This window comes from Chrysochloris asiatica, unplaced genomic scaffold (assembly GCF_000296735.1).
Source record: "Chrysochloris asiatica unplaced genomic scaffold, ChrAsi1.0 scaffold00017, whole genome shotgun sequence".
In the NCBI taxonomy this organism is placed as follows: Eukaryota; Metazoa; Chordata; class Mammalia; order Afrosoricida; family Chrysochloridae; genus Chrysochloris; species Chrysochloris asiatica.
The window spans coordinates 15812795-15839800 of record NW_006408535.1 but is presented as its reverse complement, the minus strand read 5'-3'; the positions used below and the strand labels follow the sequence as shown (position 1 = coordinate 15839800).

General features: G+C 39.1%; 1 protein-coding gene across 1 annotated transcript in view; it reads left to right on the top strand.

Moving 5' to 3' along the window:
* The window catches only part of AKAP6 (A kinase (PRKA) anchor protein 6), a 516985-nt gene that overhangs the window by 158374 nt on the left and 331605 nt on the right, over window positions 1-27006 (top strand). The window contains exon 4 of the mRNA XM_006835360.1: window positions 15413-15535. Within this exon, the coding sequence (XP_006835423.1) occupies window positions 15413-15535 (123 nt within the window). The remainder of the gene's footprint in view (window positions 1-15412; window positions 15536-27006) is intronic.

The following is a 27006-nucleotide window of genomic DNA, read 5'->3' as shown; positions in this document are numbered from 1 at the left end:
ACAAATAGGATCTTGACAATACATTATGGGACAAAAAGGGAAGGGCCTCTAACAGGTTTAGAATTAGCCCTCTGATTGTTAGGGAGAGAAAGATCAAAAAATATATTGGAAATATAGAAGTCTATCAGGCTGGTTTGTTGGAATAGGAGCAATTGAGTTGGCTTGTGAAGTTTAGATAAAGTGGGTAGACTAGCAGGCATTGAGAGAGAGTGTGTGGAAAACACCAAAGACCAATTCCCTATCTAACTAGAAGAGAGAAGGTGAATTCTATGAGTATCTCTAGGTTTGAAAGAGGCTCTCTAGTCAAAAATCACAGAAGTTAGCAACCAGAAGAGTGTTAGAAATCATTCAGCTCAGTGTTGTTATTTTACAATAGAACCTGAGTCTCCTGGTTCAGAGTAATTCTGATCAGAATGTTTTGTCTCCTGGACACAACAAATCTTGCAAACTTGTCATAAAAAGGCAGTAAGTACTTTTTTTCAAGGTCAATACTAAAATTACCTTGGTTCTTTATTTTTTGTAGCCCTGAACGACATTGTCTTAGTTATATAGTGCTGCTATAACAGATATACCAAAAATAGATACTTCAACAAATTTATTCTCTGACAGTTAAGAGGGTGGAAGTGTGAATTCAGGGTACCAGTTCTGGGGGAGGCTTTCTCTCTGTGTTGGCTCTGATGGAATCCTTTCCATTAATCTTTCCCTGGCACTAGGAAGTTCCCAGAACAGAGATTCTAGGTCTAAAGGATGCGCTTCACTCCCAGCTCTTCTTTCTTGGTGGTAGTTGGTCTCTCTCTCTGCTTTGCTTCTTTTTCCTTGTATCCCTAAAAAGTTCTGCTAGTGTAATGGCTATGAGTCAGGCTTCTAACCTCAAGGTCAGCAGTTCAAAACTTCTAGCCATTCCACAGGAGAACAATGAGACTTTCTACTCCCATGAAAATTTACAGCCTCGGAAACTGTGCAAGTTCACTATGAGTTGGAACTGACTCCACAGCACAACACACGTGTATATCTAATCCTCTTTTCTAAGTCAGTCACCCGTCTCTGAATTGAATACCAATAAATCTTCTGAAATACCCTCTCCTTGTTCAAAACAGCATTAGAGGGTCTGCCAGATCAGGATAGATTCTAAATAAAAAGTCTTTATTCAAAAGAAGAGATTAAAAAGTCCTAAAGTAGAATGTTTATCAAGGACCACCATACAATCAGGAGTTGTGGTGTGGCGCTGTGGGATAAAACACTGGGCCACAAGGTCGGTGTGAACTACAAGGTCAGTAGCAGCTCAAACTCACCACCACCAGGAAAAAAGTGATGCATGTCATGCCCCAGGGAAACTCTCCTTACAATGCATCAGGACTATTACCCGAGTAAATTGTTGCTCCTACTCTAATCTCCTTGTATCAGATTAGGACAGATTGCATCAGATCGTCACCATGGGGGATGATTGCATCATTGCATAACTGCCAGATTACATCATTACAGAATTGGCAAACCACTGGGAATTATGGCCAAAGTTGATTCATTTTGGAGGGACATAGTTCAATTCATAACTGACTTTGAATCATTTCCCTTCGTCACTTAAGTATCTTCGCACCACTTCTTCATTTTCAATCTTTATCTAGTCTCCCTTATCCCAAGAGTTATTTGAAAGTATGGCAAATCTGTAAGATTTCTTGTGAATGTCCACTGTGACCTGAATTTGGTGGATGTTTAGAGTTTCACTGTTGTAGTCCTGGTGTGGTGCTGTGGGATAAAGCACTGGTTTGCAAGGTAAATTTGAACCACAAGTTCAGCGGTTCAAACTCTCCTTGGAAACCCTAGACAGGATTGCTATGAATTGGAACCGACTAAAAGGAGCTCTGGTAGCATAGTGGTTACGAATCGGGGTGCGAACCTTAAGGTCAGCGGTTCGAGACTACCAGCCGCTCTGCGGGAGAAAGATGAGGCTTTCTACTCCCGTAAAGATTTACACCCTCGGAAACCCTGTACAGGGTCGCTATGTGTCGGAACCGATTCAACGGCACTTAACAACAACAGTTGATTTTGAGCCATAGTCAGTGTTGACAGCCACCAAGACAGACAACGCAACGCAATCAGGGACTGAGGTGAAGAAAGCTGAGTATATTGCAGCCATGGTCCTCAAGATGTAGATGACAAATGTAGATACCTGTTCCTGAGCTATTTTATCTAAGCCCAGGATCTTCAATACCACCTGCATAATCCTTTGATTAACTTTGATCTTGCTCCATAGTTTCAGGCTTATATAACTTTGTTAAGCAACTCAACTAACACAAGTTCAGAAAATCAATTCATGATGTCTAATACTACTTGGAGTCCTGGTGTGGCACTGTGGGTTAATACATTGGACTGCAAAGTTAGTTTGCACTGCAAGGCTGGTGTTTTAAACTCACCAGCTGCTCCTTGGAAATCCTGGACAGGGTCTCTATGGGCTGGAACTGACTTGACAGAACTTAACAACAACTACTACTATTTTTTATCATCTTTGTGTAAATCATTTCTTCTGAGTTTTGTATTTCTTCTTTCAGAGAATGGGACAACCAACCCAAACAGAAAGTTGACACTCATCTCAGATTCTACCATATTCTTATCCATCACATTGAGTTCTGTTCATTCAGCCTTCTAGGCCCTTCTATAAGCAACTTGGCATTTTCTCTCCATATCCACTGACACGCTGTAGCCTAGGCCCTTGTCAAATTTTTCATGGAGTTCTATGGTAGCCTTTTAACTGACTGTTCCCAGCTTGCCTTGCATTTTGACAATCCATTTCCCATACTGCAGCCAAAGTGAATGTTCTAATATACCATTCAGATTTGCTCACGCTATGCTTCAGAATGAAATCCAAACTCCAGAGCATGTTATATATAGCTGATTCTTGGCCAGATTCTTCAACCTCCTTTCTCGTTGCTCTCCCCTTTTCTAATACATGGTAAACGCTCAATACATATTGAATAAAGGAACAAATGCACATGCGTGCATTGTGTCTGTAGACATGAAGCTTGAACAACAAAGCAATTTTAATCTTCACTTCAGCTGTGCTTCTAGAAGGCTGTGAAGTGCTGTCAAGTCGGTTCCGACTCATAACGACTCTGTAAAGGGTTTCCCAGGGGCAGCTGGTGAGTTTGAATGTCCAACTTTGTGGGTTCAGTGCATTATCCTTCAGCACCACACTGGGAGTCCACACATAATTAGCTAAAGCAATACTACACTGACATTTTACATTACTCTTAAAAACTGTAGCTCTATCCTGCTTTTGAATTCCAAAAGTCTTGTCCAAAGTATGTCTCTGAAGACTTTCAAATAGACAGAGATTTGTACTTGACAACCTCTGAGTCTTCTTGGCTCAGTTACCTACTGGTTTTGGGTTGTGAGTCAAGTATTCATCTTCCTGAGCCTCATCTTTCTCACCTGCAAAATGGGGGGATTGGACTAGATGGATTCTAAGGTTCTTTTGAAGACTAGTTCTGTGCTTCTAATCTCCAGGGGAGCTCTTCTTCTTTCTCTTTTCTAAGCAGATGTATTTAGATGCTACTATTTTTCTGTTCTTCCTGGTGCTAATGATTATACAGAGCCTGAGTAATTATCCTTTACTGACTCGTAGCCCTGTGGTTCTCTGGTAGAAAGTTGATTATACTGTTTTCTTGCTCATTCACTGTGATAAACTTCCCACAATAATTCCAATTTCTTTGTTTGTTTAAACAATAGCTTTGTTATTACTAAAGAACTATATGTTCCCTGGAGACTGTTTAGAATATTTAGATAAACAACAACTCAATACTTACATGTAATTTTTGGAATACCCTTAGCATTCTGCAAGCGCCGCTATCTAGCCACGTGTGTTTTCATTTCAGATATTTGATTTCCAAGGAGGTCTTACTAATCAGGAAAGTATTTAGTGCTAATCTAAAGACAGGGTTATAACAGCATTTTCAGCTCTGCACTTCAGTGTCAAGGAGCCAGCCCTTTTCATGAAAACTTCATGGACATGTCAGGAGATGTTTCTGAAGAGTGATTGATTACTCCCAACAAGGGGAGTGGGGAGTCTTTGAGTTGTGGAAAAAGAGGAGGAATGAGTGAGGAGAAAGAAGACGAGAGGAAAGGAGAGTGGGGGAGGAAACAGGAGGAAGGATGGAAAACAAGAAAGGAAAGCGGAAAGCGACAGGAGAGAAGGGAAGAGAAGAAAAGGTGAAAGAAAGGAGTGCCAAGAAAGAAAGGAAACAAAGAATGAAAAGAGAGAGCCCAGAGCGTCAGAAAATTCTCTCCAACAGAGCTGTTTGCAAGGGGAATGGTTGAGACTGGCTGTCGAAGGCTGCGGTTCTCACAGAGGTTTAGGAGATAAGAATGGACAACATGGATGTTACTGTCCTTCGTTTTTCTCTCCGGACACTTCACGAGTGTGAGTGTGGTTAGAGAGACAAGATGTTGTAGTATTTCAGAGTCTGGTCTCTGGCACAAAATACAAACTCCAAACTCAACCCAGTGCTGCCGAGTCGGTTCCAACTCATAGCAACTCTATAGGACAGAGTAAAACTACCCCATAGGGTTTACTTGGTGGCTTGGTAGACTAACCATTGTGCTGCTAGCCTCAAGGGGAGTGATTCAAATCCACTAGCCGCTGCATGGGAGAAAGATGAGGCTGGTTGCTCTGGTAAAGATTTCAGTCTCAGAAATCCTGTGGAGTGGTTCTGCTCTGCCATATAGGGTCACTATGAGTTGGATTCAACTGGATGCCTGTGGGTTTGGTTTGGTTTTATCGGGTTTCCAAGGCTGTAAATCTTTACAGAAAGAGATGGCCACATCTTTGTTCTGCAGAGTGTCTGATGGGTTCAAATCTCAGACCTTGCAAGTCATAGCTGAGCACTTAAACCACTGGACCACCAAGATGTTTTTCTGGAACAAAACTACTTAATCATTCTTTAGCAGCGTTATGACTTTGAGTAAATAATTTCATTCTTCTATGCCTCAGTTCCTACATTTGCACTATGCAGAAACCGTGATGCTTCAGTGCCTAAAGATATAATTAGAAGAGTAGGTAGTACAAGGTCAGGAACCAGATGTTGAGTGTTTTTAGTATTGAGAGATTTTTAAGGGGAGGGTCATTTGTGACAAGGTTACTTATAATACTGTATAAAAAGAAACTGCAGTAAGACCACAACACTGTCCTAGTCCTAAATCCTGAAGTCTGAGTGTCGCAGGGTCTTGTTTGGGACATGAAGGGAATAGAGGTAAGAATGATGGGCCTGCTCCTGTGGTACCTCTGGAAGGTCAGGTGCATGAAGCAGTGTCTCATAGAGGAAGTCAGGAAAACTTTGGGGCAGGCAGACTACCTGGGAGTATCCTCACATTGATTCTTTGACAGTTATAAGCGTTGGCTTGTTTGTATTTCAGTTTCCTTACCAATGAAATTATAGGGTTGTTGAAAGGATTAACTAAATGCTTGGCACATATTTGTTGTTGTTGCTGTTAGGTGCCATCAAGTCATTTCCAACCCATAGTAACCCTATATAAGGGTTTCCCAGAAGTGGCTGGTGAGCTTGAACTGCTGACCTTATGGTTCAAAGTGACTTTGCAGCCCAGCACATTAACCCACAGCACCACACCAGGACTCCTGGCACATATGAGGGGTCTTCAGAAAGTTCATGGAAAAAAATGAAATAGAAAGATACGGGATTTTCCACAAACATTTTGAACGTTTATATTAAGTGCTGAATAAATATTAATTTACTTATTAGCCCTGTTTTTTTTTTTTCTAATTCTTTTATTTACACCTATTTTTACCTGACTTTGATCATATGCATCCCAATGCTAGAAGCACTGATAATTTGATCTTTTTTAGTTTTTAAATGAATGGATAGGAACCAACTGGACTCATTGCCTCTGGATTTGCTGGAGGAAATTCCTTCCCAGTAGGAGAGTCAGGGATCTTTTTGAATTCTTCTTTATCTGTTTGAAACCACTGTCAATGGTGAAGAAATTAGGGACTCAGCTCAATGGTATTTGAAGTAATAAGAGACTCAGCTCAATGTCTCCTTTCTACATGACACTGAGGTCAGAATAAAGCTTCCACCTGGTCAGTTTTAGACAATACCATTCCATGTCTTTTGGAATCTTCTCTTTCCTGTTGACCTTTACAGTTTTAGCAGGAATATGTGGGGCTTCAAAAAGTTTGTGAAAAAAATCCCATTATCATTTAATTCCCTTTTTCCACAGACTTTTTGAAGCACCCTTGTATTTTCATATTGTAAAGTCATCTCATTCAGCATTAACAAAGAAGCTAAACATTTAGTAAGACATTTTAACATTTGCGTTTGGGGGAGGAAGCATCAGAGTTAAAACTGCCTGAAATCACTTGATTTTTTTTGTCACCACTTCTAAAAGCACACACCATCTCTTCCCTTCTGTCAGTTACTTGATGCTGTGTCTGATTGTAGGTAGGAATGTAGGCAAATGCTTGAGGTTATATAGTCCAAAGCACTACTCTAACTCCCTAGCACATTGTCCTAATCTAGATAGCTCATTAAGCACACAGACAGGTGGTTGAGGAAGGTAAATTGCATTTGAGTGCTGTTGGGCAAATAGCTAAATTAGTCATTTCATATAGGAACTAAGTATGTAAGGACTAGGAGCAAAAATGGAACATACATATAGCAGGTATACATATAAGATGTTGCTGTTATTAAGTGCTGTCAAGTTGATTCTGACCCATAGTGATCTTATATAGGGTTTCTAAGCTGTCTAGATTAAGACAATGTGCTAGGAAGTTACATTAGTGCTTTGGTTCAGCTGGTGAGCTTGAACCACCAACCTTGCAGTTCAAACAACTTTGCAGTCTGACGCATTAGCCCATAGCGCAACATCAGGACTCCATACATATAAGATGTTGTCGTTGTCAGGTGCCATCAAGTTGGAACCGACTTATAGTGACCCCATGCACAGCAGAATGAAACAATGTCCAATCCTGGGCCAACCTTACTACCGCTGCCACACTTGAGTCCATCAATGCTGCCACCTGGCCAATCAATCTCATTGGGAGTCTTCCTCTTTTTCTCCGACCCTCCATCTTACCAAGCATGATATCCTTCTCCAGCGACTTTTCCCTCCTGCCAATATGTCCAAAGTATGAGAGACGAAGTTTAGCCATCTTGGCCTCTAAGGAACACTCTGGCTGCACTTCTTCCAAAACAGATCTATTGGTTCTTTTGGCAGCCCACGGCACTTTTAGTATTCTCCTCCAACACCACAACTCAAAGGCATCAATTCTTCTACGGTTTTCCTTATTCACTGTCCAGCTTTTGCATCCATATGAGGTTATTGAAAATACCATGGCTTGGGTCAGGTGCACCTTAGTCCTCAAGCTGACATCTCTGCTCTTCAACACTTTAAAAAGTTCCTGTGCAGCAGATTTACCTAGTGCAATACGTCATCTGATCTCTTGACTGCTGCTTCCGTGAGTGTTGATAGTTGATCCAAGAAGAATGAAGTCCTTGACAACTTCAATCTTTTCTCCGTTGATAAGAATGTTGTTTATTGGTCTAGTGGTGAGGATTTTTGTTTTCTTGACATTGAGATGTAATCCATACCGAAGGCTGTGCTCTTTGATCTTCATCAGTAAATGTTTTAAGTCGTCTTCACTTTCAGCAAGCAAGTTTGTATCACCTGCATATTGCAGGTTGTTAATGAGTCTTCCTCCAATCCTGACGCCACATTTTTCTTCATAGAACCCAGCTTCTCATATTATTTGCTCAGCATACAGGTTGAATAAATATGGTGAAAGAATACAACCTTGTCACACAGCTTTCTTAATTTTAAAACATTCAGTGTTTCCATGCTCTGTTCGAACAACTGCTTCTTTGTCCAGGTACAGATTCCTCATGATACATATAAGATGTTGTTGCTGTTGTGTGCCATGGAGTCGGTTCCGACTCTTAGCAACCCTGTAAAGGGTTTCCGAGGCTGTAAATCTTTACAGGAGCAGAACGCCTCATTTTTCTCCTGCAGAACAGCTGGTAGTTTCGAACTGCTGAACTTGTGGCTCGCAGCCCGATTCGTAACCACTACACTACCAGAGCTCCTTATAAGATAGCAATGCATAATTTGACTTCTAAGTGGATATGTGTAATGGTATGAGAGACGAAGCCTTAAACTATCTGGGAGTAAGATTGTGATGTGTTTTAGTTGTAAGCCATTGTCAGTCTCATTGGCTTCAGAGAAAGAATGTGCCCTGTTCTGAAAAATTTCATCTGGTTATTCTTTTATCTTTGATGATCAACAGAGAAACATGACCCTCCTGTCTACCAGTGGAGTAAGGGTGGTAAAATTCTCGCTAACTTGCTTGTTTAGACATTGCTTGCTCTGATGATGGGAGGCCTTCTGTGAATGCCCGGAGTTGTTGGTACTAACACTCATGTTGTGACTCTGCAGTATCTTTCTGATCCATGTTCCCGTCACCACCCAGCACAGAGGTGTATGCTTAGTGGATAATAAAAAAATGTGTGAATGAATGAGAGATCAAAATGAAACTTCTTAATTAGGAATGAAAAAAAAATGATCAAGTCTAAGCCATATTTCTCAATTAATCCTTATGTAAGCCTGAACTGAGTATTATTGTCTTCATCTTGCAGATGAAGAAACTGAGGTTCAGAGACATTAAGTTAATTCGTGTAGTTTATGCTGCTAGCAAGTAACTCCTTTAAAATTTGGATTAAATGTTTTGTTCTTCAGAAACGATTTTTATTATGAATTTTACATGTTAAAAATGGTGTATGATTCTGTTTGAACATTTAGCCTCATCACAAATCTCTTTGAGAAAAATTAGCACAGAATAGTTAATATCAAGAGCGGGGGCCCCAGAATTTAGGCAGTTGTACTTCCATGCTAACCCTTATGAATGGGAAGAAATGTTTATTCTTCACCTGGTCCAGTAATATGTTTCCAGGAGTAGGCTCTGGAGCGCCAGGAACACCAGACTTTGGAGGACGACAGGATTCAAATTCTGACTCTGGACAAGTCACTCAACCTCTTTGACCCTCCGTTTCCTCATCTAAACTGCTCCTAATCAGCTGGGTTGTGACTATATCCCAACTATTCCCTGTCGTACACATCTCTTTTCCTCTTTAGTGAAATTGTGTTTTGGTCTAAAATCATCGCATCCTTTAGAAATGTTATCCCTAGACTTTTGACTCCATAAGACGGGGACCATGTCTGTTTTTTTTCCTGTATCAGTGTCTCCTGGCCCTATATCTCGAACAAAGAGATTCCTTGTTAACCCAGTAAGGAGTAGCAACTTTACCGGAAGGCAGCAGTAATACACAGTTTACATTTCACCTAAGGAGACTTCTTGTAGGAAAATAAAAACAATAATGAGTATTCTTAACCTGTCATGAGAGAGGAGCTATTTGCAATACTAGATTGCCAATGTTCCCAATGAATATAACCTTCAAGTGTATGGTAGCCTGATGAGGACTCTAGAAAATTATTTTTCACAAACCAGTAAGTGTACATTTGCATGCTCAGAGTACTGTCTTTTCACTGTGCTTTCCTGTGTTTAAAGAGCTTAGTGCTTTGCAAAGTTTAAAAGTAACTCTTTAAAAAAGAATTTCATTAAGGAACTTTCAAAACGTAGATGATTGGAAAATGAGACCTGTGCTGTCAATATGGGGATGAGGGAGAAGCAGGGCCAACTGCGGTTCCATTTTCTCCATTTAACAACTAGGAGATTTTTCTGGGGTTAGCATCTAGCTAGACTTCATTCAAAGGTTTACAAATTCTCAGATCCTTTATCAAATAAGTGTGTGGCAAGAAATCTATGCATAAGGAAAGAATTAAGCTGTGAGAGGGTTTAGTCTGGGAGACAGGGCCTATGGAGACAGGGTTTCTGGTCACCCTCTCTGTATACTAGAGGACCCAGCAAGGAAACAGAGAAACATAATAGAAGAATGGGAGGATAGGGATGGTAAGGAAACCAGGGTTAGAAAATGACAGGAAAGAGACTGTACCAGTGCATTGGCATGAGTTTGAACACCGAAGGCTAAAATGTGGCCTTTGAAAGGGTTATAGTTTAGCCAGAAGCAGTGAGTTGAATGAGTGTAAAATATACTTTGGGCTGTGTTGAATAAAACCCAATTTTTGTAGTCATCTTTGCCTTTCCTGGTAAGTATCAGGTAGTAGAGAAACATACATAGGTATGTCAAATACTTTTGTTGTTGTTAAGTGCTGGTTCCTAGGGTTATGAAAAACTTAGGGTTTTAATGACACAAACAGAATGTTTTTCACAGGTAAGTACAGGAGAGTGTTGTAACTCGTTGTTGTTGTTGTTATGTGCCGTGGAGTCGGTTCCAACTCATAGTGACCCTGTACAGGGTTTCCGAGGCTGTAAATCTTTACAGGAGCAGAAAGCCTCATCTTTCTCCCGTGGAGCAGCTGGTAGTTTTGAACTGCTGACCTTGTGGTTTGCAGCCTGATTCGTAACCACTACTCTACCAGAGCTCCTTAACTCTTTGTTTATCATAATGCAAAGTGATTAAAATTACTTGCATCGTACAGGCTAGTGATTAGACATAACTTATGTTTTGCTGAGAATTTTCCAAAATACGGACACCTTTGCATTCCCCATAATGTCTACTTAGTGTGCCTTGCATGTGGTAGACACATCAATATTTGTTAAATGATTGAATGATCAATATTTGTTATACTAGGATTTGACCTGTGTGTGTTTCAAAAGAAATAGCTTTTTGTGTTTTCCCCATTTTTTTATACTATGTGAGTCTCATTTTCCTTCATTCACACCACAAAGACTCTAGCAGACCTGTTGGAATGAGCAGTAAATATTTGCTTTGTGTGTGCCGACATGAATCCTCCTGCACATCTACTTGGGTCTGCGTTTGGAGTGGCATAGAGTTAGGCTTTCTAAAGTCCATCCATGATGCGGATAGTGGTGGAAATGCATAGCTAAAGAGGCTGACACCGACAGAGGCATTTAGAATTAGATGGGCTCTGGACTCCAATCTCCCTTGCTTTCAGGATTTCTGGTTATTTTTCTTATGGCTATGCATAGAAGGAAGAGGGTAGGTAGAAAGTTAAGATTTTCCTAAATAGGAGGGTTGCTTAGGTTTTGTTTTGTTTTGTGTTTTGATTTTTTATTTAAAGTGAAGAGCATAGGGATTTCTTAGGTTTCTGTTGTGATTGTTGAAATGGTCCCCTTTGAGCACTGACAAGAAAAGAGTTGGGAAAATGTATGAAAAAGGAAAATTGGTGAAGATGGAATATAATTCAGAGGAAACCCAGAGCAAAGTCTTGAAAGAGCCCCTGTTTCCTCAGCATAAGACAGTCCTAGCTTTGCTGTCTGGCTGGGTTGTGTGGAAATATCATCAGAAAGGTTCACTTGGTCCCATGAGTTTTGCCTGATCTGTATCCAGTGGATTTTGGTGAACTATGTAATCATGATGCTTTTAGGAACTCTGACACACATTGCTTGGTACTCAGGTTAAGACCAATCTGTTAAAATAAAGTACCTGGTGGTGCTGGTGGTTGTATGCTGTCAAATGTTCTGACTCATAGTGACCCTGTATAGGGTTTCTGAGGCTGCAAATCTTTATGGAAGCAGAAAGCCTCATCTTTCTCCCAGGGAGCAGCTGGTGGGTTGGAACCACTGATCTTGTGGTTAGCAGCCCAATGCCTAGCCCACTATGCTACCAGAGCTCCTTAGTATAGTACCTCTTCATTCACATATATACAGATTTGTTTTCTTAATTTTGAGGGAGGAAAGATAATAAATAGCTTATTACTGGTTTTCAGATAACATCTTTTAGTATTCATGTGTCATGCTTGGATTTAACCAGCTATTTCTAAAATAAGTTGCCTTCTGACTTAATTTCCTCCCCAAACCAATTTATTCAGATATAACAACCCAAGTCCAAATTAAATAGTTATTATTGTTAGGTGCCATCGAACTAGTACCAACTCATAGTAACCCTTTGTTGTGCATAGGGTCGCTATGAGTTGGTATCTACTTGATGGCACCTAACAACAACAACAACTATTTAATTTGGACTCAGGTTTTATATCTGAATATATAAATTGGTTTGGGGAGGAAATTAAGTCAGAAGGCAAATTATTTTAGTAACAACTGGTTAAATCCAAGCATGACACATGAATTCTAATAGATGTTATCTGCAAAAACAACCAGCAATAAACTATTTATTATCCTCCTTCCCTCAAAAATTAAGACAACAATGTGTAAATACCACTTAATACCATGTTGTTGTGTGCCATTGAATTGACTCTGACTCATAGCGATCCTGCATGACGTTAGAACTGCCCCATAGGATTTCCTATATTGTACAGCATCACGCCATCAGTTATTTTCTCCTGTGGAGTCACCGGTGGGTTCAAACTGATAACCTTTTACTTAGCACAAAACCATTGAGTTACCATGGCTCTTAAAGATACCGTAACATACTATGGTCATGTCATAACTGTCAACCAAACGACTGATTTTCTGGCCCATTTCCATAGATGATAGACAATACTTCTGTAAGTCCCTTTGATCATCAAAGAGTCTCTTAGTTTTTCACCAGAATATAGTGATATGTGCATCGAGAATTAAGACTTGAGTTCTAATAGATGCCGCCCTTATTTCTGCTCACAAATTACCTTATACATCTACAAGGTTTTATGGTTAACATCAAGTCAGATAGGAATTTACAAAGTAATCTAAGTCCCAGAAAGTTCACCAGAGAGAGATTTGCTGGGTGATGTTTTGAGTGGGAACTCTTGTTGAAAAGATTGAGCTTAGTTGTGAGTTACTTCTAAGTTAAAAGAGTCAAGAACTTGGGAGGAAATAGAAGGTAAACAACTTACATGTTTTTTTACCTTCTATTGGGGATGTGGGTAAAGGAAAAGAGCAGACAAGTGGATACCCTAAATATATGAGAAAGATCACAAGGAACTATTTGGCACTGGTTTCTAGCATTTAGAATAAGGAATGAAGAAAAAAAAAAAAAAAAAGAACTGTCATTGAGTCGATTCTGCCTCATAGCCATCCTATAGGACCACTCCCTTGAGTTTCTGAGACAGTAAATTTTCACAGGAGCAGGCAGCCTCATCTGCTCCCATAAGGTGGCTTGGCTGGTGATTAAGCAGCCCAACCAAAACAAGCATTAATTCGAGAAAATTAGAGAAAAAGATGGTTTGGGTAGTTCATCAGAAAATGGCATTTGATGAGGGAATGCATTGTGGGAAAGTCATGAAATCTTCCCATTGGACACATTTTCACCTCACCTAGATGTATTCTCAGTGGTATCCGAAGAAAGCTCCAGTGATGTCATTAGCTACAGATAGATTATATGACTTGAATTTATTTAGACTAACCTGTATTTCCCAATTCGAATCACATAGACCTCCATTTTTGATAAAACAACAAAAAAACAGTTGCTATGGAGTCAATTCTAACTCATGGCCACCCATGTATGTCAGAATACAACTATGTTTCATAGGGTTTTCAATGGCTGAATTTTTGGAAGTAGATCATAAGACGTTTCTTCCAAAGCCCCATTGAGTGGATTTGAACCTTTGACTTTTCAGTTAGCACTCAAGTGTGTTACTTGTTTGCTCTACCCAGGAAGTTCATTCCCCACTGCTGTGCCCTTCTTAACAGCAACCATCCACCTGTCAGCAGAGGCTTGCATGTTGTTAGGATGCTGAATTTGTTTTAGTGGAGTGTCTAGATTAAGATATACTAGCAAGAAAGGCCTGGAGAACTCCTTTAGAAAATCAGCCCATGAAAACCTTATGGATCACAGTAGTGCCAGCTGCATGTGCTCACAGGCAGCATTCTGGTCTATTCTGCATGGAGTTGTCATGATTCAGGAGTCAACTGGAGAACAGTTAACTATGGTAGTTTCTAATTATGATGTCACTACCTGAGGAGGGCAGATTTCCTAAAAGGATAGTAAATTTTACTTTGCTCTTTGAAAACCAGTTGTGCTGTGTCCATGAGTGGTTGTTCTTGGTAGAGAAAGCTTTTGGTAGTATTTATTGACATGGGAAACCCTGATGCATCACCTTGTGGAGTTATAGCTCCATGCAGGTTGACACCCCAGAGTGGTGGTGGTTGTGGGGAGGGGCAGTTTGCATTGGCTTCATGAGGCCCTTACCAACATCTTTGCTCTCTCTCCCTTTAGCTGACAGGGATGTATTTCTAAATGCTCTTTGTCTACCATTCACTTTACCAACCTCCACAATCCCATCTTCTTGTTTTCTAATAATTGTTTTGAGGCAAGCCAATTGCTCAGAATTAAAGAGTATGAATTTTAAAATACTATCTAGGAGAAACCTTAATAGCAAAACCTAGCTCCTGAGAAGCATGATTGAAAAAATGAATTCTCACCATTTTTTACTTCAGCCCCAGAACATCCTCAGTTAAGCACAAGAAATAGAAATCAAAATGAATCAAAATGCAAACCTGAAGAATGGGCTAAGTTACACGGGGACACAGCATCCCTACCCATTTCTAAGAGAACAATTGTGGAAGCCTGCCATTGCTCCTTAAGACCTCCAGGTGGCGGTGTTACCTAAGCATGGAAAGCAGGAGCCAGGCCCCGTTTCCGTTTCCTTCCCTTACATTCATACATGGGCTTGCTTTTTTCCTCCTCTTCTCCCCCTTCTCCACTGCCCCCACCACTACTTTTAGTTCCTACAGATGTGTTCTTTAAAATGTCCAATAAAGTTTTATGACTTCTATTTGAAAAATTGCAAGATTATTGTGATTTGTGCCTCTTAGTTCTTTATGTCCAGGGCAGACATACCCACAACAGGTATTCAATTTGATCATTGCCTTCGCTCCCCCTAACCTTTCTTTCTTCTTAGCACCAGGCTCAGCCACAGACATATGTGCTGTTAACAGAGCTGCTGAAGTATCTATACAACCGTTATGTGACTTAAATAGATTGATAGTTCAGCTAAGGAAACTCAACTCCATAGGCTTCTGAGTACAGAACCCTATCTTCACAGGATTGCTTCTATTCCCCCAAACCAATGTGTGTTCCTAACAGCCCTGACCTGATTTATGGGCAAGGAAGAGCTTGTCAGATAAGAGAAAGGTTTTGATGTTTTTAGGTCACCTTTACAATGACACCCTGCAATTCAATCCAAATTTCTCCGAAAAATGTTGCAGGGGGCGGCGGGGGGTGGGGGTTGTGGTAAGAAACTTCTTTCCATTACTGATAGATTTTCATACCAGGCTTAGTGAAAATTCCATTCCACAGCAAAGATGGAACTAGGGTGGAATGCAGCGGTACTATTTCACTATCATTGATGCTTAGAATTCTTAATATTGACTTTAAAAATATAACCAATTAACATTTCTTTTTTGTTCTTTTTTCTCTTCTCTGACAAGGGGTTTGTAAACAAGCTGGATGAATTAATTCAGTGGTTAAACGAAGCAATGGAAACTACTGAGAATTGGACTGCCCCTAGGGCCGAGACGGATGGCCTGAAACTCTACCTGGAGACACACTTGGTACGCAATATTGAGTTGCTCTTCCTAACAGTAACTGAAGGGTTTTAATGTTCTGCGGTTTGTTTTTGGAGCATATGAATTTTAACTATCAGAGGTTATGTTAATTAATCTAAACTTTCCTGGGGTAAACTGCAGATGCTTAAATTTTATAGGCATTTCAATTAATGTATGAAAGCTAGGTCCTGTATGTTTCAAACTATTTTTTCTAAAGTTATTATTTTCCCCTAGAAAGGTAAGTAAATATTTTTTAATAGCTAAAAAAATGTGACTAAAACCTTGTTCTCTAAAGCAAAGATTGAAGGTTTTCCTCTTGCTTAAAATAAATAAATGGAAGACATAATTTTTGATGACCATTCTATGCTTTTTAGAATTCTTGTAAAATTAATGAACCTCTCATTATCAAGAGGGTCTACTTTATCTGTTCTACACTGGGTTATTTTAATAAAATATTTAAAATGATGATCTCCATCATTTTTGCTGCTGTGTGGGTTTTTCAGCGTATAATTAATCCAACTGTCATCATACTCGTCCCTGTGCAGGGGAAAAACCATGGAGGGAAAGTGGAAAACACTTGGATGAATATGCGTCTGAATATGTTAGAAGCAAGAATTATAGACTGGGGGACATTTGATGAACCTCATGAGGTTTTTACTGAATGCTTCAAATGGCCGATATCAATTATGAAGGGGTGGAAACCAAGTAGTGGAGTGTGATAAAGCATGAAGAAAAAGCACGTTGTCATAGGAAATGAAAATTCAAGCTTTAAGGATCTCATCTTTATTCCTTTCACTGATAGCATAAAATTGACAAAGGCAATGAACATGAATCCTTGGGTACCCAACTGTGGGGTTGATTTTCTGTCCCTCTTACATACTCAGAATTTGGATTGAGTAAACAGTCTGTGGGAGACCTACATGTATTTCAGTTCACAGGGTTCCAGAGCTGTTTTCTGTGATGTTAAGTATGAGAGAAAAAGAAAATGTTTTGGTGGTTGTTTTTTTGCAGTGTATTTTATATCATTGCAAGGAAAATAGTCTGAAAATCCTTTGTTGCATGCAAACAGCCTCATGGAGGATAAAGAATGGCAAAACTGTGTGGCGCAGGATAAGCATCTTGTTTCTCTTTTTGGAGACCTGGGTTGAGGATATGTAAAAAATGCCAATGACCCTAATCACCTCTTTTGTGTGTGGATTTTTAAATACTGCTTTTACTACCCAGTTTCTGTTGAGTAGAGTCTCAAGTTTTTTTGTGTGTGTGTTTTTTTTTAAAGAGGGCATTTCATAATAGCAGTGCTTTATAATGTAGATTGTATTAATTAGAATGTCAACTTTTCACTGGCATTGTTCTGACAGAAATTCTAATCTGTGTTTAAACAGGGGTATATGAACTTTATTTCACATTAAGTGTTCTGTCTTAATTTTTCTTGATTTAATATTTTATGGAAAACACACAGTTAGTTGTTGAGGTCTCAAAGGGAATGGGGGCATAAGAAGCCTTTAACTCTAGGTTGTTTATTAAAATCCAGGCTCATAGAGTATGAACTAATGTCTTTTGCCTCTTTGGGAATTGAATGACAAATCTTCTTTAAAATCAAGGTGCACTATTGTTCTCGAATTCCTCTTTATAAGTGTTCTGTACTAGGCCTTCCTGCCCTGACCCCTGCCTTGTTCTAGCCCAACTCTTCAAACTATCATTTCCTGTAACAACAGAATGTTCTGTATCTACACAATTCAATATGGAAGCCACTAGTTACCTTTACCTGTTTGAAATGTAGCAATTGAGAAACTGGATTATTATTGTTAATTTAATTTAAACTAATTTGCATTTAAATACAAATTGTCATACCTGTCAAGTGACTGCTGTGTTAGGCAGAGTGCTGTTAGTTCTGACTCATAATGACCCTGTATAGAATTTCCAAGAAGCAGATGGTGGGTTTGAACTACTGAACTTGCAGTTAGTGCTTATTCTACAGTGCTACACCGGGACTCTTTTGGGCTGCATCGTTGTAACCTTATGAATTGAAGAACTCTACCAAAAAAATTCACTGCCACTGAGTTGATTCCAACTTATAGTGACCCTATAGGATAGAATAGAACTGCCTTATAGGGTTTCCAAGTCTTTAAATCTTTATGGAAGCAGACTGCCACATCCATCTCTTGTGACTCAGTTTGAACCACTGACATTTTGGTTAACAGCTAAGTACTTTAACCACTGTGTCCCTAGGAATCCTTGTTGTTGTTGTTGTTAAGTGCCGTCAAGTTGGTTCCGAGCTATAGTGACCCTATATAGTGTTTCTCAGGAGCAGCTGGTGAGCTTGAACCTTGCAGATCAAACGGCTTTGCAGTGTGGTGCATTAACCCACAGCGCCACACCAGGCCTCCAGGAATCCTTGTAGGGGATGATAAAGTACTGCAGGTATCCATAATGCCAGTCTCAGCAAAGTATGAAAATCAAACGGCAGGAAGGGAAATCCATAACAAAGAGTCCTTCTTAAGATGTTGATCTCTTGAAGAATAAACAGTCTTGTTGTGTCTGTTTACTGATGAACACTTTGTTGGATGAGTTTTCTCTATGATCATGCCTGATTGTATTGTAGAGATTAGATAGGAACATCTTTCTTTTCCGTGCTTTAATAGTGGATGAATATGGGGAAATCAGGAAAGGTGTGCGCCAGTGTTGTATTCTTCCAACATACTTATTCAGTCTGTATGCTGAGCAGATAATCCAAGAAGCTGGATTATATGAAGAAGACCTAACCAATGAATGTTAAATCACAGTCTTAGAATTTCCACCTGGAATTACTAGTTATAATGCCTAACAATTACTAAAGCCCTCGTATGCATGGATTATTACAGATAGATAATTAAAGACAATTGTTAAGAGTAATTGTTAACACTATACTTGTTACTCTAGATACAATCACTTGCTCAAACACCTTTCAAACATATTCTGATTTATTCTGTCCCTGTGTGTCTTTACACTGTGCTGATCAATATTGTCATTTCCATTGTTTATTATAGTTCCTTACTGTGATGCGAAATTAATATTAAGTTAAAAGAAGGCAAGTATAAAGGAAGTGGACCTGTAAGCAAGTGTAAAGTGTACAAGTGTACACAAGTGTAAAGAGGTTTATTTTCCTTATACACCCAGCAGAAATCAGCACTGCTTCTTTGTGAGGGAGCAAGTGGTATTTGGAGCAGTACCCAACATATCGAGCTGGCTGTATGAGTTTCTTTAAATATCTCTATAACATCTATAAATTTAACATTCGATCACCAGATGTACAACCTCCTGGGATCAGTTGATCTCAATTTAATAATTCGTTAGAATAGTTGGCAACCTTCAACATTTATTATTAAGAGAAACAAATATAAAAACAATAACAAAAGCTGTACATTTATATTATGATACTTAATTCAATTATTTTCCATGATGCTAGCCAGGGGTTTTTACCATCACAAATCAATTAAAGCTTCACAATACCTTTATGAGAGATATGAAGGAGCTTTATTTTAACTGCAAGAAATACTGTGAAATTGAGATGATACATCAATGATTTTCCATGATAATTAATCATCTGCTTGCAACCGGCTGCTCCCTTCAAAAATACAATTCCTATCTTCTTAGAAAATGACATTTTCAGGAAAATGTCATTCTGGAAAGGTATTTTTGTACATATTGAACATAGTGAACATTCCTTTTCTTTGAAAACTACTGTAAAACAGCACTGAATATAAGTTCTTAGACAGACTCCTTCCTCAGTTCTTACTACCATCTTTCGTTTTTTTACACATTTATTATGATAGAATTATGTATAAATACAATAAATTATACTTACTTAACTTGTATAATTTTTTAAAAATGTTTTGTGAATTATGTGATAGTTTACATGGGGGAACATTAGCTTTACATTCATCCTATCATATATCGTTTCATTGCCATGGTTACAATTCCCTCCATGCATCATCAAACAACCAAAGGATATATCCTGTGAGCCTTGCTGTACCCCCCTCTCCCCCCTACCCAGTCTTCAGTACACAGCCCTTCTCCCTCTCTGGGTCTAAAGTCCCCAGCTGCTCCATCTCTCCACATCATCGTCTCTGCCTCCATCTCTGGCATCACTGTTTCTCTGGGTAGGGCCCTGCACTTCAGTCTTCTCCCTTGATGGTCCCAGGTACCTCTGCTCCTGGACTGCATAGTCAACCATTCCCCTCCTTTTGCTACAAAACATCTACCTTTACATTCCAACCCTCATAGTCAGTCCTGATAGCAATTATCTCATTATTGTGCCACATGAGTGCTATCCCCATCTCCTTCCATCAGCCCCACCCAGACAGATTGGATACAACTCAGTGGAGATTCTACCTTCCTCCGTGCCCTCTGGGTCTAGGCTTCCTCTTGAAATATTGTTAAGCCAGTCACTTCTTGCCTTTGTAGCCCCTCATTTTGGATAGCCAGTGTCCAAGTTGCCCATCCCTGTCTACCCTGTGTATCGAGGGGGTGGGATTTGATGTTTTGAACAATGTATATAACCATAAGACCATCATCATAATCAAAATACTGAATATATCCATTATCTCCAAATGCTTGTCATTCCTCCCACCACCCCCTTTTCTTCACCCTTCCTCCATCTCTAAGAAACACAGATTTGCTTTATGTCACTATTAGTTTGAACTTTCTAGAATTTCTTATAAATGGAGTCAAACAATATGCACTCTTTTTTTTTTTTTTAAATCAGATCCTATACAGTCTATGAAATCCTATGGAACCATTCTATTATATTCTATATGGTAGCTTTGAGTCACAATTGAATCAAGGACATTAAACTTATTTTGGGGAAATAGACCCATAGGAGTCCCTGGGTGGTGTAAATGGTTAATATACTTCATTGGTAAATGAAAGGTTAGAGTGTGCTTAGAGGGTGCTCATAAAAATGGCCTTCCAATCTGTTTCTGAAAAATCAGCCACTGAAAGCTTCATGGAGTACAGTTCTACCCTGGCATACATGGGGTCTTTATGAGTCAGATGGCAACTGGGTTTGTAGACCATAAATGACTAATATGATACCATTTTGCTCCGAAATCTTGTAGGATAAGTGAAGTATTCTTAGTGGTATATTGTTGTTAGGTTCTGTTGAGTTGGTACCAACTCATAGAGCGACCTTATGCACAACAGAATGAAACATTGCCGGGTCCTGAACTGATCTCACATTCACTGTTATGCTTGAGCCCATTTCTACTACCCCGGTACCAATCCATCTCATTGGGGGCCTTACTCTTTTTTTATTGAACCTCTCTCCACTTTACCAAGCATGATGTCTTTCTCCAGAGACAGGTTCCTCTGATAATATTTCAAAGTATAAGAAGAAGTCTGGTCATGCTGGCTTCTTAGAAGCAATCTGACTGTACTTCTGCCAATACAGATTTGTTTGTTCTTTTGGTAGTCCGTGGTACTTTTAGTAGTCTCCCCCAGTACCATAACTAAAAGCATCAGTTCTTCTATGGTCTTCCTTATTCATTGCTTAACTTTCACATGCATATGAGACTATTGGTTTGGGTCAGTGCACATTAATCCTTAAACTAACATCAAGGTCTTGTGCAACAGATTTGCCTAATATAATATATCCTTTGATTCCTTGAATGTTGACAGTTGATCTGGGCAAAATGAAGTCTTTAAGAATTTCAATCTTTTCTCCATTTTTCTTTATGTTATTTTTTTGGTCCATTTGTGAAGTCTTTTGTTTTCCTTACATTGAGGTGCAACCCATACCAAAGGCTGTGGTCTTTGATCTTCATCAGTAAGTATTTTAAGTCCTCTTTGCTTTCACAGCAAGCAAGGTTGTATCATCTACATATCACAGGTTGTTAATGAGTCTTCCTCCAATCCTGATGCCACATTCTTCTTCGTATAATCCAGCTTCTTGGATTATTTGCTCAGCATACAGATTGAATAAGTATAATGGAAGAATACAACCCTGGCATACACCTTTCCTGATTTTAAATCATTCAATATCCCCTTGTTCTGTTCAAATGACTGCCTCTTGGTCTATGTACAGCTTCCTCATGGGCACAAATACTCATTCTCTGCAGTGGTGTCCATAACTTGTCATGATCCACACAATAAAAAGCTTTTGCATAGTCAATAAAGCACAAGTACACCTCTTTCTGATACTTTCTGCTTTTACCCAAGAGCCATCTGAAGTGAGCAGTGATACCCTTCACTGCACATCCCTCTCTGAATCCTGCCTGGACCTCTGGCTGCACTGTCATTGTACTGTTGCATCCACTTTGAATTATCTTTAGCAACATTTTGCTTGCATGTGATATTAATGATATTGTCCGATGATTTTTCACATTCTGTTGAATAACTTCTCTTTGAAATGGGAACAAATTATGGATCTCCTCCAATCAGTTGGCCAGGTAGCTTTTTCAAATTTCTTGGCATAGATAAGTGGGTACCACCAGTGATGCATTAGTTTGTTGAAAGATTTCAGTTTGTATTCCATCAATTTCCAGAGCCTGTTTTTTGCCAATGCCTTCAGTGTACCTTGGGTTTCTTCCTTCAGTATCATTGTATATTAACCATATGGTACCTCTTGAAATGTTGAACATTAGCCATTTCTTTTTTACATAGTGACTCTGTGTATTCCTTCCATCTTCTTTTGATGTTTTCTGCATCATTCAATATTTTACCCATATAATCCTTCAATATTTCAAGTCAAGACTTCATGTTTTCTTCTGCTTGAGAAATACTGAGTGTGTTCATCTCTTTTGATTTTCTAACTCCTGGTCTTTGCACATGTCAATACATTTGACTTTGTCGTTCTTGAGCTGCCCTTTGAAATTTTCTGCTCAGCTCTTTTGCCTCCTCATTTCTTCCACTTGCTTTAGCATCTTCATGCTGGAGAGTAAACTTCAGTCTCTTCTGACATCCATTTTAATCTTTTCCTTCTTTCTCATCTTCTTAATGACCTTTTGCTTTCTTCCTGTATGTTTTTGATGGTAGCCCACAACTCTTCTGTTCTTAGGTTATTAATGTCTGCTTCATCAAATCTGTTCCTTAAATGGTCTCTAAATTCAGATGGGATAGGTTCAAAGTCATATTTTGAACATATTTTGACTCACACGGACTTGTTATCAGTTTCTCCAACTTCAGCCTGAACTTACATATGAGCAATGGTTCTACAGTGTACCCTGGTCTTGTTTTGGCTTGTTTGGTCTTGTTTTCCACTGTTTTTTTTCCATAGATGTAGTCAATTTGCTATCTGTCTATTCCATTTGGTGAGGCGTCCATGTGTATAGTTGTCTTTTATGTTGTTTAAAAAATATATTTGCAATGAAGAAGCCATTTATATTGCAAAATTCTTTCACACAACCTCCTGCTTTGTTTCTATCACCAAGGTCATATTTTCCTATTATTGATCTTTGCTCTTTGTTTCCTTTGCATTCCAATCACCAGTAATTACCAATACATCTTGATTGCATGCTTGATCAATTTCAAACTGAAGAAGTTGGTAGAGTTCTACCAATAATCTCATCATCACTAGCTTTACTGGCTGTGTGTAAATTTGAATAATAGATATATATTGACAGGTCTTCCCTGTTGTTGTTATTAAAGTGCCGTCGAGTCGATTCCAACCCATAGCGACCCTGTATAGGGTTTCCAAGGAGTAGCTGGTGAGCTTGAACTGCTGACCTTGCAATTCAAACGGCTTTGCAGTCTGGCACATTAACCCAAACCAGGACTCCCTGTAGGTGTAGGGATATTATTATCACAGACAGCGTTGTACTTCAAAATAGGCCTTGAAATGTTCTTCTTGATGATGAATGCAATGCCATTCCTCTTCAATTTGTCATTCCTGGTATAGAAATTCCTATGACTGTCAGATTCAAAATGCTAATACCTGTCCATTTCAGCTCACTAATGCCTATAATATCAATCTTTATCCATTCTGTTTTGTTTTGAAAGTTCCCTATTTTCCTAGCTTCATACCACACACATTCTATGTTCTGATTATTAATGGATGTTTACAGACTTTTATCTTCATTTTGAGTTGTGCCCCATCAGCAAATGAAGGTCCTGAAAGCTTTCCTCTGTTTTTAGGAGGTAGCTCTTCCCTAAGAAGATGCCTTCCCTAAGGCATCTTTTCAGTGCCTACCAACCTCAGGGACTCACTTTCTGGCGCTATTTCTCACAATATTCTGGTACTCTTCATCATGTTTCAGTATTCAACATTCTGGTGCTACTTATAAGGTTTTCAGTGACTAACTATTCGGAAGTAGTCCATCTGTCCTTCTTCCTAGTCTGTCTTAGTTTGGAAGCTCAGCTGAAACCTGGGTGACCCTGCTTGTATTTAAAATACTGGTGGCATAGCTTCCGGAATCACATCAACATGCAATCCACCACAGATGAATGTTGGTAGGGGTACATAGAAGAGTTTTAAAGTTCTTTCTGGAGATAAGGAAGAGTTTATTGGGGTAATGCTAATACAGACCTCAAAGACTGTATCAGATTTTGTTGTATAGAGAAAGTGGGAAGGGGAGAGGAAGAGTCTTACAGAATTAGGAATTTGTAAGCTTGGCAAGAGAGGTATGAGATGACCTCCTGGTATGGCTCAGACCAGGTTGGAATCTTGCAGATTAGCACTTGATGGTAAAGGCATTGAATGTCTTTACAACAGATTGGACTTTTCTGGGGGGTCAATAGGATGTCATTGAAGGTTTTGTTTTGTTTTAAAACAGAAGAGTGACATGAATCAGCTATAAGCTCTGTGGGGGTAGAGTCTGCTTGGCATACAACTAGATAATTATTTGTGGATTAACTGAACAAAATCTTTGACTTCGATGGAGAATAGTAACTCTTTGCATAATGGAAAATGGGTTGCATATAGTATGTGAAGGAAGTGCTGGTAGTGGATTAGTATGACACAAAATGTAAAAGGTAAATAAAGGAAAGGAGTGAAAAGGTAGAAAGTCAAAGTAAGTCTCCCTCTGAACTGTGTCTTTCCAGTTACCTGTTCTTTTATTTTGAAGCAATCACTGTTCCTTGTTTCGTATATTGTTTCTGTTATTCTGTACATAGTTACATAGTATTTTATCTATGAATATGCCATAATTTATTTAACCAATCCCCTATTGTGGAAATTTAGGTTGTTTGAAGTCTTTTTCTAGTATACACAATGCTTCAGTTATTGTACTTGAATATTCATCATCTCACATAGTGTTAAGTATAAACTTAAAGCAGATGCCCTACATATGAAATTTTTGGGTCAAAGGTATGTACATTTAAAATTATATATTTATTTTTCTTCCCTTGGACCCAATATGTATCTACCCTCTAGTTTATGATTTACACTCCTTTTAAAATGTTGATGGATTGCCAAATTGTCCTTTACAGAAATCGTAACAGTTTATACTGCCTTCCTCCCCTCAGCAATGTATGGGAATGTCTGTTTCTTCATACCCTTGCTACCGGAGAATTATCCCTTCAGTTCATCTTTGTCCTTTTGATAATTACAAATGTCCTTTCATTGTAGTTTACTTTGTATTCTTGCATTTTTAGTGAAGTTGAGTACCTTTTCATTTGCTTATGAGTCATTTGTATTTGCATTTTGAGAACTGTCTGTTCATATCCTTAACCCATTTTTAAAATTAATCTTTTCCTTAATGATTTGAAGGAGTTTTTTTTTTTTTTCTTCCATTTTTTACATACTAAGGAAACTAGTCCCTTTCTGAGATATGAATAAAAAGCATTCTAAAATAAACTATTTTGGGGGTTCTATTCCAAGAGTCTTGGTGTGGCACTGTGGGTTAATACGCTGGACTGCAAAGTTGGTTTGAACCGCAAGGTCAGTGATTCAAGCTCATCAGCTGCTCCTCGGAAACCATATACGTGGTCACTATGGGTCAGAACCAACTTGACGGCACACAACAACAATAACATTCCAAAAGAGAGTCACTACAGGATAAGCAGTGGACTGTTAACTGCAAGGTTAGTGGTTCAAACCCACCTGACACACCTTGGAAACCCTATACTGAGTTGCTATGAGTCGGAACCAACTTGACGGCACTTAACAATAACAATTCTGAAAGAACATGGATATTAATGGTATGAGGAATCCAGGGCAGAGCTTGGAAGACCAAGCTGAAAAGCATGTAACAGGTACTCACAGGGAAAAGCTTTTTTGGGTACCAATCCTGGAGGGATCAGTATGTTCTAAGGAATGAATGAACTTAAACTTACATGTGATTTCAGGTGCAAAGGAACAAACCTAAGGTCAGGAAGGATATTCTTGGACTGAGTGGATTAAATTATGTTTGAGCAATGAGAGTTATGATGGGGTTGTGGAGCAGGGTTAAGAGTGGGGGTAAGGAGCTCTGAGGTGGGGGACACAGGAAATTACTTAGGAATAGAGAGAGTAGATAGATTGGAGAAAGAGAGATGGATTTTTAAAGACACATCAACAGTTCTTTCTTATCTAGTAAGAAATCTTGGGACTATCATCAGCTTTATCTGCCCTAATCTCCTGAGGCCACTAATGTAGGTGAAGAGCAGAAGGAGACCTGCCTCTGCATCACTCATGCAAGGCGGTGTAAGATTTGCATGCAGCTTGACTATATCCCACCTAAATTTAGAGATCATCTGAAGAACAGATTTGATCATCTGAAGAACATTAAAAACTAAACACCAAAGACCAGAAGAGTTGTGGGATGACATCAAGAACATCATACAGGTAGAAAGCAAAAAGTCATTAAGACAAGAAAGAAGGAAAAAGTCAAAATGGATGTCAGAAGAGACACTGAAACTTGCTCTCCAGCGTAGAAATGCTAAAGCAAATGGAAGAAAAGAGGAGGTCCAAGAGCTGAACAGAATATTTCAAAGATCAGCTCAAGACAATAAAGCCAAATTTTACAACAGAATGTGCAAAGATCTGGAGTCAGAAAACCAAAAAGGAAGAACATGCTCAGCATTTCTCAAGCTGGGGGAGCTGAAGAAAAAATTCAAGCCTCAACTTTTGTTATTGAAGGATTCTCTAGACAAATGATTGAATGATGCAGAAAGCATCAAGAGAAGATGGAAGGAATACACAGAGTCACTGTACCAAAAGGACGTGGTTGATGTTCAACCATTTCAAGAGGCAGTATATGATCAAGAGCCAATGATCCTGAAGGAAGAAGTCCAAGGTGTATTGAAGGAATTGGCAAAGAACAAGGCTCCAGGAATTGATGGAATAAAAATTGAAATCTTTCAAGAAAGTGAGGCGGCACAGGAGGCACTCACTCATTTATGTCAAGAAATTTGGAAGACAACTATCGGGCCCACTGATTGGAAGAGATCTGACTGATTTGTGACCATTCCAAAGAGAGGTGACCCAATACAATTCGGAAATCATCAGACAATCTCTTTGATATCCCATGCAAGTAAAGTTTTACTAAAAGTAATACAGAAATGACTACAAGCATACATTGACA